Raw genomic sequence first — 13,582 nt, 5'->3', positions numbered from 1 at the left:
TTGCTCCTTGGTATTCTCCCAGTGATTGAATTGGTATTTATCTTGTGATTAGTTCACTCCTCTACACGACGGTATAATCATCTTACTCATTTATTTATATTCTCGCAAACTAGTTGTAGCAAGCTCTTTAGTGTAGATAGATTTGAGAGCTTGCTTTGTAACTTAAGTTCATCTAGTGGAGCTCTTTAGTGTAGCAAGTTTGAGAGCTTTTAGTGAGTAGCAACTTAGCTCTTATGTGTGTCTAGTGATTATAGCAACTAGAATTATTTGGATAGGTGGGTTGCAACCCTAGTAGAGCTATAACAAAATTATATTACGTCGTTTGTCATACTATCAAATTGCTCTAGTGATTTTGTAGATTTTTAAATAGGCTATTCACCCTCCTCTAGCCATATTAGGACCTTTCACTTGGACATTCTAGTTGATTTCTTGGCATTCGTTTTGGTACTTGAAATCTACCCCTAATGCCGAAAAATAGTCCTCATTAAATATGCAGTCAGCATACCGGGCCGTGAATAAGCCCCCTGTAAGAGGCTCAAGGTATTTGATAATCGATGGATATTGATATCCCACATAGATACCAAGTTTCTTATGTGGACCCATAGAGGTACGCTTAGGTAGTGAGATCGGTACATATATAGCGCAACCGAATTTTCACAGATGGAAAATATTTGGCACATTTTTCACGTACTAATTGCAATGGGGAGACAACGTGATATGTAGTTGGTCGCAATTGAATTAAGTCAGCAGTGTGTAAGACTGCATGACCCCAGCATGAAATTAGTAGGTTGCAATTTTATAATAACGGTCTTGCAATGAGTTTAATTCTCTTAATAAGAGATTCTGCTAAACTATTTTGTGTATGGATATATGGGACACAGTGCTAAACTTGAATTCCTAAAGCCATATAATAATCATTGAAAGCCCTTGAAGAAAATTTAGCAGCATTATCCATTCGTATTGATTGGATTTGATGTTCAGGATTATGGGCTACAAATATCTCCTTGAATACATTCAAGAAATTTTAGTGACTCATTTTGGATTTTAACGTGCGATGGACGTAAAATCAATTTCTCTGTAGCGCATGAAGTGCATATAAAATCTCAAGATTTTAGGAATTTATCAATATTTAACTCATGACCATTAGAATTGCTGATAATTTTTCGCATCATCCCTATAACAAGATGGCCAAGGCGTTCATGCCAGTTTTGAATGCATGTGGTACGGGTTTGATGTATATGTAGTACAATCCGAACGGAAAAGAGAAAATTTTCTCAACAATTCGTTTGTCATATCCGCTATTTTTAGTAACGAAAAGAATTTCCTCATTATTGCCATTATGGGTTTCTAAATGAAAACTATTTTGATGGATATCTCTATAACTTAATAAGACACGCTTTGAATCGGGATATAATAATGCAACAAATGATAACGTGAATAAAATTCCAGTAGGGGCAAGCACCTCCTGTTTCACTCAAAAAAAAAAAAAAAGCACATTAGCTTCAGTTTCAAGGTTCACACAATCACACGTGAACATCCTGGCACGAACCATCCACTTTCTCACCTTGAATTGAATCTCAACGGAAGTTCATGGACTGTGCTACTATTATATTTTTCTAGCAACATCGACTCTGATTATTGATCAAAAGTGGTTGACAAAATGCTTCTACGCTGGCACTTAACGGTTGCTGCATCTACAAGAACTGTACTGTTATCTTTTGTAAAAATAAAAATTGCGAATATCTTGGTGGATGTGCCAACGTTTGACTTGTGATGCTTTTTATGCGCAATGAGTGTCAACAAACTCCAAACGAAATTTCAATTTCAAAAAGAATAATTGAGCACCTTCATTAACGTTTGCGTCTCTAATCTACAAACTCCAAACGAAATTTCAATTTCAAAAAGAATAATTGAGCACCTTCATTAACGTTTGCGTCTCTAATCTCAGCCTGTTCGCTTGTTCGTATACGATCGTGGATTATAAGCTGGAATAATATTTTTTTCTCACATCAAATCAGCCAGCAGTAAATAATCCACGATCGTCTACGGCATGCCGAACAGACCGTATTTTTTTTTGAGGGGGCTAATCTCTATGTTATTGATGGAACGAATCGCGTACATGCTTCAAGCAAAGAGAAACAACACCTCCAGGTCAAATGGCCCATGCTTCAAGCAAAGAGAAACAACACCTCCAGGTCAAACTTGCTAGCTTGGACATGAAGCAAAATTTAGCACCGTGACAAGTTTCACAAAAAGGAGACTTTGAAATTAATGATTTAATTTGAGTTCATCTCATCGGCCCTATTCAGCTTACTTTATAATCCACGCTATCCAGCTTGTTTTTTTTAGTTATAACAGTATTTTTCTTTCACAACAATTTAGCAATAACAGTGTTTTTCGATCAATCAAGTTTTAGTAAGCCAAATGGGGCCGTCATCTGTTGATGTACAACTGTTGTTTTTCTTTTTCGAAACGTGGAGATGTTTTGTGTGTTTGTTTTTTAAACAAAATTTAAACTAATCCAATCGCGTCAAAAGAGTTTAGGCCATTTCTGAAGGACGAAAAGGCACACTGTCCATCACTCCCCCACATAAGAAGCAGGAACCTGGAGTCAGTGTCCGCGTGGACGCGGCTGACTTGCGAGCCCACCGGACCAACCACGCCAGGACTCGGGTGTCGGGGGCGTGCGGCGTCGGAGTTCGCCGGCGGTGAGGAGCCGAAGAGGAAGGGAGCCAAGGATGGGCTGCTCCATCTCGGGGCTCAACGCGCTCTACGACGCGGCCACGGGCGGCGGCGACGTCTGGATCAACGAGCGCCGCTTCCGCGTCCTCCGCCAGATCGGCGAGGGCGGCTTCGCCTTCGTCTACCTCGTCAGGGAGCACCAGCCCGCCTCCGATGCCGCGCTCGCCAGGCGTGACACCGCCCACGTCTCAGGTCCCCCGCGCCCCCCTCGCGAACTCTTGATTTCATCTCAGTGAGCATACTTCTGGTGCGTTGGATTAGTTGGTAAATAAATTTTGCCCGAAAGGGAGGAAAGTAGGATTTGCGGGTGGTTTTATAGTTCACGAATTTCCCATTCCTTGATTTGGCTAATGTATCTCGAAGGTCTTTTCCACCACGGTTAAAAGATGCTGTGATTAAATGAGAATGGGAGGAAGTTCTTCAATTCCACGCCTCTTAATACCAAACTGAAGATGCTTCTGTTGGTGTGTTGTTCAGAGGATGGAACGTATGCCATGAAGAAGGTGCTGATACAGAGCAAGGAGCAGTTGGATCTGGTGAGGGAGGAGATCCGTGTGTCGTCGTTGTTCAATCACCCCAACCTTCTGCCGCTTCTCGATCATGCCATAATAGCTGTCAAGGTAATTTGTTCTGCCTTGTTTTTATGTTTTATATGCAGCTAGGGATGCTATAAACAACTGAATATTGAGATGCCATACTATGTGCAGGGTTTAGGAAAGACATGTTCAATTATTGACTAATTTCATCATGACTGCTAGGCATTATAGAAGTGTCTTTTAAAAAAAAAATCGAGGCCTTCTTTTTGCATCGATACATATGTGAGAGATGTAGCAATAAAAATCGTTACACGTGGATAAAGTCTGCTGTAATGTTGTATGGTCGAATAATTATTATTTTTTGGTTAGGGACTTGATGTTTTTACTCAACTAATGTTTTCAAAGTTTACTCATGTTGAGAAGGTGTGTTGTCTTGATATATTTAGAATCAACAGGGAGATTGGAGCCATGAAGCATACCTACTTTTCCCTGTTCATTTGGATGGCACTTTGTTCGACAATGCTAACATCATGCTGTCCAGAAAGGAATTCTATTCCACAGCTGATGTTCTGCAAATATTCCGGCAGGTCAGTTATTTGAGGAGACCAGAAGGCTATTGTATCATTGTGCAATGTTCTTGGTGATGTCATTACTAATTTTGACATTTAGTTAATGGGTTGCTTTCATGCAACTACAACACTATTTGCTGAGACCAATGTTTAGTTTTTCACTATGAAATAGGTTATCATGCAAGTTCCTGATAATATTTCTAAACTCAAAACTGTTGGCGGGAAAACTACAATGTAAAAGAATCATTAGAGTTGTGCTTTGCCATATTGATTTCTATTGGGCTAATAGTAACTTTGTTGATTATTAGCTTGCATGTTTCATTTTTTCTTGAGTAGAATCTAGCCCATTGGTAGCAACGTGCTGTCTGCTAATGTTAAATTGGGATGTCTCTGGAAGTTGTACAATGTGCAAAGTATTTCTTCGTTCCCATTGGTTCCTTATAGGCTTGTCATGTCAAAGTAAAATTTGCAGCATTGCAGTTATCTTCCTGTAGTGTTACAATGGGATATCATAACTTGCATGGAAAATGGTTACCATTGTTCTTTTTTTATCCTGCTACTTTTATATACTGATGGAAGGCTAATCGCAGATGTGTGAAGGGCTGAAACACATGCACAGCTTTGATCCTCCATACGCCCATAACGATGTTAAGCCTGGTAATGTTCTTATAACCTGGCGTAAAGGACAAGCACCTGTTGCAACTTTAATGGATTTTGGAAGTGCAAGGCCTGCAAGAAAGGAAATCCGTTCTCGTTCTGAGGCATTACAGTTGCAGGTTTGTCAATGTTACCTTCTGTTTTTTCCACATAAGAGATCTCTTTTGATAAATTGCGGTTTTCATTTCTTTTCATAATTCATAATCTTATAGAGGTGTCTCCATAGTCCATTTTTTTTTTCTGTTTGCTACTTGCATAATAATTTAAATGTTTCTGCACCAGAAAACATACTTACTTTAAGTTCTATTGTCCCCCTAGTTTTTTCATAATCTCATAGAGAGTTGATCTTACTTTAATCTTAGTACATTAAAAGCTAAGTATTATTGATCCATATTGTGTCTGTAGGAATGGGCTGCTGAGCATTGCTCTGCGCCTTATCGGGCCCCTGAATTATGGGACTGCCCAAGCCATGCTGATATTGATGAGAGGACAGACATCTGGTCTCTAGGATGCACCCTTTTTGCTATCATGTAAGTCTATCCGTGGTTTGCATGAGAAAATTTGACAAACCTTCATTCAGTTCCCTTGCTTATTGATTGTAATGCTAGTTTAGTTCTCAATAGTTACTGTGGTGCGCATTTGCCTGAACCTCTTGTTCTTGGGAACATAATTTAATTTTAATTATTATGTGTGACTGTTTGTGACAACTCTATAAGGTTCCTTCTGTCCCGTTTGGTTCATTTTCCTTCTCTTCAGCAACACTGATAACATGTTCATAAGTTGTACGAGAAGAGTGACTGTCCCATCAAAAGCTTGAATTGGATATTTATGGACAACTGTCAATCATGTGCTTCTGCGATACTCTTTGGGTGGCTGAAGGGTTCCAGGATGAGTTGTGTCTTCAAGTCAAACTATGTTTCTGTGTGCAGCTATACCATTTTGCAACAGATGAATTAGAGTTTTTAAGTGTTCGATAAATGGCTGATATCACATTAACTATTTCTAGGTACAATGTTTCACCATTTGAGTATGCTCTTGGTGAGTCTGGAGGAAGTCTGCAACTTGCCGTTGTCAACGGGCAATTGAAGTGGCCAGCAGGACCCAAACCTCCTTATCCTGATGAGCTTCGTCAGTTTGTTATCTGGATGCTTCAACCTCAACCCGCAATGCGCCCGCACATTTCCGATGTGGTTCTTCATGTTGACAAGCTCATTGCAAAATACATGCCCTAGACCAGCTTGTAGTTTCGATTGTCTCATTTCTTTGTTATATACTACAGAGTGAATATGATGTAAAATTGGCTCATGCTTGACGTCATTCAGTCCTTGGATAGGTTCAATATTGATTCTTTGTAGAAGTTTCAGGTTATTACATCCGTCTAATGGTTGGGTATCTTTATTACTAAGGGTGTCATGTAAAAATATGTCAATTGAACATCAAAGCTGCTATATGATACTTTATTACTAAGGGTGTCATGTAAAAATGTCAATTGAACATCAAAGCTGCTATATGATATATGTTATTGCCTTTGCACTTGGGCTCCTTCTCTACGCTCTTATTAGAATAATTAGGAGCTTACCTGTGTTGGACAACTAAGGCAGAAAAACAGGGTCGTCCAGAAATAAAAGTACATAATGTTACATTCTTGTTGGGAACTTCTTCCCAGGACTTCCATTTCCATCATAATGGATGATACACCAAATAATCAACTAAGCTTCTGTAGCAAATTACATGATTTGAAATCAAATCAACTGTCTAGTTACAAGAATGGATGAACAAGTGATTATTCTGTATCTTTTACAAATGACAGTTGAGTGAAAAAAAAATACAATGCACTTCTGTTTTCATACAAGCATCCGAGAGCACAGGCGGCTTCAGTGGCAACTCCCAAATGATGGTTGTCATCTTTGATGCTAAAAGAATGATATGATCTAATGAAATCTAATATCTGCATATCTTCTGTAAAAGGAAAACGGGGTTTCAGAAGGTGCGCCTTGCTGTAGGTATCACACAACATAGTTCTTCAGTTAAGCATTTTCAACCTAAAAAGTTAATCTTCATGCTCATCTTCACCTTCAGAATCTGTGCAACAGTATATCGTTTTTAGTAAATAAGATGCTGCTGACATAAAAGATCTAACACCATGAAGGAAAAAGAGACAATGGTCACTCGTCACTGACCCGATCGAACATCATCACCAACATGCCCTTTCGATTGAATCTGTTTAACTAGCATCCGCCATATCAGTACCCACCAATATATGTGAAGAACTAGGAGTGAGAACAGAAGACAGTTGAAAACATAGTAGTATATGGGGCCGTAAAATCGGTGCTTCTCCTTGTCCAGGGTCAGCATTACTTCATAACTGAATAAAAGAAAGAAAAGATAGATCAAATCATCAATGACGGAATATGCCAGTGATTTTAGTGGAGTAACGCTTCTTTAACGTACAGTGAGAAATGGCTAGAAGTAGCACTGGATGCCAGAAAACCTACAAAATATAATTGCTGTTTACCTTGTGCTTCTTAGGATCCAGAAAGGGAATATAACAAGCCGAAGAAGTATCCACGATGCCACAAAAAGAAGAAATGCCACAACTGCTAGCCACTCACAGCTACTGTACTTGGCCATCTTCCCAATCTCTAGGAATATATCACTTGCATCATGAAGGGCTAGAACAACAGAGCCAACACGAGCGAATCTGTTTGATAGGCACAATAACAATACAGCTAGGTCATGATGCTGGTATCAGTTTGCAAAAGAATGGCAAACACCCCTTCCCAGGAATTTTATTAAAAAAATACCTGAAAATGTAGGAAAGAACAATCAGAACGACAGTTGCTACATGGTGGGACATTGATACTCCAAAGTCTGAACGTCTTGTTTCCCAGAACAGGAGAGCGAAAATTGAATATGTGTAAAATCCAGCAGCATACATGTAGACAGCTTTGAGCTTCAGTCTGGAAGAAGGAAAATTTAACGTTGAAGATGGATCTTCTTGGGGGAAAATAAAATTTGAAAGAGGAAGAGAAGACTTGCTTTCTTACTTTATCATTTGATCAGGCCAGATCTGGTCACCAGGGCCTATCCAAAAGTATCTGGTGTTCTTAAACCATGGCTCATTGTATGTTACAGATAGTGAAAGCAGTTCACCAGAAAGAAAATAAACAAACTTCCATGCTGATTCCTTAAATTTATTGATTTTCTTTCTACTATCATCTGTTTCAGCAAGCTTGTCATGTACCTTTCCAAATATAAGTTTTCGTGCTAAAACCTGCAAATATTATGAGAAAGTACTATGAGATTTTGATGCAAGGAAATACTGGTATAGCACAGATATTGCACAACTATTATAGCCATGAATGTATTTAGCTAATTTGAAATATTTTTTTCAGATTTTATAGTTGTCATCTGATATCACAATAAATGTGACACATAGCTAACAGCTAACAAGGCAGGTACTCAGTGAAAAATTAATTCATTTTGGCTTTCTTATTTAATATACCACAACAACATTGATTGTGCAATAGAGGATGTAAAATCAAAACAATGCTTAGACGCCTTCAAAAAAAAAATGTTCGAGGCATGCAAAAGAAGTCATGGTTCAATCTGCAAGTTACTCAATTATTCCTCCTTCATCCTCCCCTCCTACTGATTTCTCAACTATCTTATTTTTTTTATAGATGATAAATATCCTTTTAACAAGTTCCATCCTTGTTCTATAATAAGATTCACAGCCAGATTTTTTACTCACCCCACATTTGGTCAGTAATAACCAGTAAGCAGGAAGTTTCCATAAAAGCACAACACATCGTTAACTTTACAGCAGAAAAATGCTTAAATATGTTAACTTTATGCAAATGGCATTTAAAAATGGGACTCCTAACAACCAAAGGCAGGTGGAACATATCGAAAGGAAGACATCGTTGGTGCAGCAAAGTTAGTCAATATACTACAGGAAAACAAAATCTAACACATTGTGAGCATACCTTTCTCAAACCCACTCCAGCACAAATATAATAACAAAAGGTAGACCATGCAGTACTTTTCAGTTTCTACTACTTAATTGATCCACCAATAATTTGGTAATAACGGTGGCATGTAAGACTTGCACAATTGCAGAAATGAATGCAAAAGCAAATTCTTTTATGATCTGGTTCAATCTAACTGATCCGTGAACAGTTCCAGAACCACCCGTACTAAACCAAGTTGATCCAAATGAATGGCATTCATCCGCACAAATCACAATCCGAGACAGTGAAATGACGCAACCTAGCACAGCAAGGGCATTTCGGATCCAAGAACCTCTAAAATGCAAGAAAGCAGCTGATTACCTCGAAGACGAGTCGGTCGAGGAGGAACCGGACGGCGGGGAAGAAGGCGACGAGTAAGGGGAGCACGGCGAAGTCCCCGTACACCGGGTAGGCCTCTGCCTCCCAGTCCACCGGCGCGGACGAGGAGCCCAGGAACAGCTCCAGGAGCGCCGCCATTGCGGGAGGAGATCCAACCAAGAAGGCCGACTACTTTCTTGGATCAAAACCACTGCTCCAGGGCAACAATAGCGCGAAATGGGCGCAAGATTCGGCGCCGACACGATCCGCTGGCGTGTGTCCCTGAGCCGATCCAAGGAGCCACTGAATGGAGGAAGAGGCGAGTCAACGCGAGAAGCGGTAGCTGGAACTGGAAGGAGGTGAGATTTGGGATAGGAGGAAGGGAACAAGGAGGTCGACTTCTGAACGGAAGCGGATGAACTTGCGCCTTTTTCTGTGGGGGCGGCAAACAAAATAACGCAGCAAATGCGAGGAGGATCTGGATGCCGGGTATGCGACTGTACGAGTGTACAGTAAGATTCTTTTTCTGCCAAAATGCAACTGTAGCGTTTTTCGTTGTTATTTGACAATTAGTGTCCAATCATAGTCTAATTAGACTTAAAAGATTCGTCTTGTGGATTTTGTCTAAACTGTGTAATTAGTTTTATTTTTTATTTATATTTAATGCTTCATGCATGCATCCAAAGATTCGATGTGATGAAGAATCTTGAAAAATTTGGCAAAATGAAGTGGAACTAAACAGGGCCTAAGACGTGGGTGCCCATTAGTATTATTGTAGTATTATTATGCACTGGTGTCCAAGCTTACTATATTTTTTTATATGTGGGAAATGATTAAATGTGGATGTATGAAAAAGTGAAAATCTTGTGTAATGTTTGGTTGGGACTTGGGAGGATTTTAGTGTAGGATAGACCTATTTTTGTGGTGGTTGGTTGAGAGAATGGCAGGAACGAGGGACATCCCACTTGAGCTGTAAAGTTTTCATGACTCCATGTCCCTCTTTTCTGAGCGGTCTCACCCTGTTCGCTTGTTGGTTTCAGTCAGTCAAAACCAGCCAGCCAACAGTATTTTCCTCTCACAACAAATCAGCACCAGCCAGCCCAAACCAGTCCAGAAACCAACCAGCGAACAGGCCAAGAGTCATCCCAAGTGGATGGCTGCCTTGGCGCTTGCGTCGTGAGCTCGCTGGAAAAGAAGATGCGTGATGAAAGAGGAAGGGAAGGAAGAGGAAGTGGAGAGGAGGAAGCGGCCAAGCTTGGCAACAGAGGAGAGGAGGAAGTGGAGCGGCGCACGGTCGAGCATTGGTAGAGGAGGCGCGGCCATGTGGGGCGCAGCACGAAGGCGCAGGCGGCACGTGCGGTCTGCGCCATGCCTCTGCGATGGGGCACTGCCATCCGTCGAGAACGAAGGAACAAGCGCCGCTTGACTTATAAGTACAACTTTTTAGGTAAACAATATTTTTTTCTAACAGCAAATTAGTCAACGATATTTTCAGTCATAGTTTATCAGCCAAACAAACGTGGCAAAAATTAAGAGGAAGAAAACTAAATAAATAAAATGATAAATGAGTCCCACATGTCAATGCGGTCCCACTTCCGAGCAATGGTAGAGGCTATTAAATTAAAATATGTACACATGAATTATTTGGGAAACCAAATGGATTTGGTACGTATGCAGCGATTATTTGCCTTGGTTTTTGCCCTCATGATTCCAAAACAAAGTGTTTGTTTGCCCTAAGTTTGTGTCAGCCTTTAATATCAGAGAATTAAACAGCCAAAAAATAGAACAAGAAAAGGCACCCATGCGAAAAAGGCCAAACTACCCCCACCTATCCTTTCTCCCCATAGAGCCCCAACCCGTTCACTTCACTTTTTCCCCAATCGAGCATATGCGAATTCGCAAAACCCTAACCAGGCAGCAGGGTATCGGCCTATCGATGGGCATGGGCGTCGGGCGTTGCGGGTTGCTAGGCGCAGTGGGCGTCAAGGCGCTATGGGCAGTGAGCAACGGGCGGCCAATATCAGGGGGCTTCAGCAGTCGCAGACTGCTCGAATCTCGGGCCACTGATGGCTCCGCGAGAGCTGCTCGGGCTCGGTGGTCAGCATCTCTAGGCTGCTGGGACTAGCGGGCTACACAAGCTCGGGTTTAGGGACTGGGAGGTGGCCACCACTTCGGTCATGAGCCACCATCCTTGGAAGAGGTCAGGTACTTTTTTAGTCTTTGTGATGTGTACTTTAGTGTGAAATAGCAGTGGTGTTTAAGTTAGTGTGTAGAGTTGTTAACGCGTTGCTATGGTTTGTAGGCCAAATCACAGGGAGGTGAAGAAGGTTGTTAGAGTTTAGTCATTTCTCAGCTTGCTAGATGATGATCCAAAGTCGTGGTGGCAAGGTAGAACTTTGCCAACAAAGGTTGCTGACATGCGTAGCTTTAGGTTGCTACAGTTAGTTGATTTCATAGTGCACATTGCTTGTATGGTTCTAAACAATACTTAACTGAGCCAATGTATATGATGCTTGTATTATGCCCATTCTATTTTTTTCTATAATTTTTAGTGTTGCTAACTATAGTAACAAGCTTTTCCTTTATTCTTGTGAAATGCAAGTGGTACATGAAGGGAAAAGGGGAAGATGGTCAGGAGAGGCCAACAATGAGACAAAGTAAGACACGCATCATTACTTCTCATTACTATTTATTTTGGTAATCCCCTTTCACATATTCTAACTTTACTAACATAATTCTATTGTTTTCATATAAAGTGCAAGTGCTACTAGAAGGGGAAAAGAAAGAAGAGAGGAAGAGGAGGTAGAACTTCTGGGAGGTTTGCTACTTTGTTAGGTTTCAATGCCTGATATGTAGCTCACTACTAGTTGCCTAGTAAACTCACCACTAGCTTCTTAGGCTTGCTAGTTAGCTTCAACACTTACTACTAGGTAATGTGACTTGGACCTGTATGCTAACATGTTCCTACTTTTGTTTGCCTTATCCTTTGAACCTGTATGTTGGCATGTCGACATACTAACTTGACCTTTTATATTGCCATTAATGCTATATATATGATAATAATTTTTGTTTATATGCATTAAAATATTGTCAAAAAATTTATAAGATTTGTTGAGTTTTGAACTAATTGAATTATCTAATCCATACAAATTTTCCAAAACATAATATAAAAATAGGGGTAAAAACACAAAGAGCAAAATAAACAGGGGCAAAATCACATGGGCAAACTTATCCTTTTGTCCAAAAGTTAACAATGTTAAGAGGACTTCACAAAATAGGGGCAAACTCTCCCTTCATTTTGGAATCGCAAGGGTAAAGTCACAAAGTTAAAAAAACAAGGGCAAAATCACCATTTGATATGAAAGTGGGGGTATGAATGCCAAAGCGCCTAAAAATTAAGACATGGCCACTAAATAAGGGTAGAATCTTATTCCCCTACTAAATTTAACATATGACCTTCAAATATTTGGTATAATTTCTTTCATAAATACCTCAACACTGGTAGAGAATAGAGCTTTACTTCCGGTGGGGAACCCCCTCTAGTCCCGGTTCCCCACCCGGGAGCAAGCATCCGGGACTAAAGGGGGGGCCCTTTAGCCCTAGGTCAGGAACCAGGACTAAAGGAGGACCTTTAGTCCCGATGGGTAACACCAACCGGGACTAAAGGTGCCTCCTGACATGCCGCGATGGCCAGCACCTTTAGTCCCGGTTGGTAATACGAACCGGGACTAAAGGTTTTTTTCTTTTCATTTTTTGTTTTCTTTTCAAAATAGGTTTTCGAAGTCATATTGTACGATGCTAATTATACATTTATACGCGCGTATAGTATGTTTCGGTTCAAGCACAATGAACGTATTAAATCACACAATTCAAGCATATATATATATATATATATATATATATATATATATATATATATATATATATATATATATATATATATATATATGCATGCATGCATCATATATATATTTACATGCATGCATGCATATGTGTATTTTACATTATATTATTTCATGTGCATATATTACAAAAAGATTGCATTACAGTTGTTGTGATATGACAAGTTTTCTCTCATCCTCTAGCTTGGCTTTCATGGCAGTGTTGGATCGAAATAGAACTCGTCCTTGGAATCGATGACCTGCTCATTAAAAAATCCGGCTATAGACTCTTGAATTGCTTTGATTTGGTCTTGTCGTATGACCTTTTCCTCCAACCATCGAGTCTATAGGTTTGAATTAAAAGAAAATAAATTAATATATGTACATATATATATATATAAAGATATAGTAACACAATCAATAATAATAATTAAATGAATATATAGTGTATTTTTAACGTACTTTTAGTCTCTCTGTAGGAGTTCTTTGGGAGACCATCTTGATAAACTTGTAAACATAGTAACCACAGTAGTTGTTCCCCTGTTTCTGCCTCAGACACCACTTTACGAGAAAAAGATTTGTCATCCAATCTGGTGATCCGGTGAAAGCTATATGTTTAATTAATAAAGATGATGCGATTTAGGGGACTTACTTTCAAAGGGATTACATTCAGTGGCGCTTTGCATTTTCCCATGTGTTGCTTCTCAATAAAGGTTTTCCAAATACTGCCCAATAAAAAATTTGCCACGTCAACAGATATAGTTAATCATCATGTTTGTGTATATATATAGTTGCTAGAGATACCGAAATTATCTCTGGATAATATCTATCATATCTTGGTAGTCTTGTTGTGGTTTTTTCATCGA

At 39.8% G+C, this 13,582-nt stretch overlaps 2 protein-coding genes across 3 annotated transcripts; one reads left to right on the top strand and one right to left on the bottom strand.

Annotated features, from left to right (window-relative positions):
• The first annotated feature begins 2,592 nt into the window (after positions 1-2,592).
• Positions 2,593-5,964, top strand: LOC136546121 (uncharacterized). Of its 2 annotated transcripts, none has more exons than XM_066538095.1 (6): positions 2,593-2,934; positions 3,220-3,362; positions 3,734-3,865; positions 4,438-4,623; positions 4,910-5,034; positions 5,511-5,964. In XM_066538095.1, the coding sequence occupies exons 1-6, from the start codon at positions 2,739-2,741 to the stop codon at positions 5,734-5,736; spliced, it is 1,008 nt and encodes a 335-aa protein (XP_066394192.1). In that variant the 5' UTR covers positions 2,593-2,738; the 3' UTR covers positions 5,737-5,964. The 2 variants fall into 2 exon arrangements, with proteins under 2 accessions (XP_066394192.1, XP_066394191.1); XM_066538094.1 differs by having other exon boundaries at positions 3,725-3,865.
• Positions 5,965-6,138: 174 nt separating this feature from the next.
• Positions 6,139-9,261, bottom strand: LOC136546120 (ASC1-like protein 1). Its single transcript, XM_066538092.1, has 6 exons — positions 8,839-9,261; positions 7,552-7,778; positions 7,309-7,464; positions 7,020-7,205; positions 6,685-6,869; positions 6,139-6,586 (listed from the first exon to the last, which is right to left on the bottom strand). The coding sequence occupies exons 1-6, from the start codon at positions 8,992-8,994 to the stop codon at positions 6,555-6,557; spliced, it is 942 nt and encodes a 313-aa protein (XP_066394189.1). The 5' UTR covers positions 8,995-9,261; the 3' UTR covers positions 6,139-6,554.
• Positions 9,262-13,582: the final 4,321 nt, after the last annotated feature.

This window comes from Miscanthus floridulus, chromosome 3 (assembly GCF_019320115.1).
Source record: "Miscanthus floridulus cultivar M001 chromosome 3, ASM1932011v1, whole genome shotgun sequence".
NCBI classification, from domain to species: domain Eukaryota; kingdom Viridiplantae; phylum Streptophyta; class Magnoliopsida; order Poales; family Poaceae; genus Miscanthus; species Miscanthus floridulus.
This window is presented reverse-complemented; position numbering and strand designations above follow the sequence as displayed.

Bases quoted from the DNA above. Each gene is read 5' to 3' on its own strand.
- LOC136546121 (XM_066538094.1), top strand. From the start codon at position 2,739: ATGGGCTGCTCCATCTCGGGGCTCAACGCGCTCTACGACGCGGCCACG. The intron at 2,935-3,219 runs GTCCCCCGCGCC...TGTGTTGTTCAG, and splicing joins TGACACCGCCCACGTCTCAG to AGGATGGAACGTATGCCATG. The intron at 3,866-4,437 runs GTCAGTTATTTG...GGCTAATCGCAG, and splicing joins TTCTGCAAATATTCCGGCAG to ATGTGTGAAGGGCTGAAACA.
- LOC136546120 (XM_066538092.1), bottom strand. From the start codon at position 8,994: ATGGCGGCGCTCCTGGAGCTGTTCCTGGGCTCCTCGTCCGCGCCGGTG. The intron at 7,779-8,838 runs GTAATCAGCTGC...TAATATTTGCAG, and splicing joins TCGACCGACTCGTCTTCGAG to GTTTTAGCACGAAAACTTAT. The intron at 6,870-7,019 runs GTAAACAGCAAT...TCTTTTATTCAG, and splicing joins TGGATCCTAAGAAGCACAAG to TTATGAAGTAATGCTGACCC.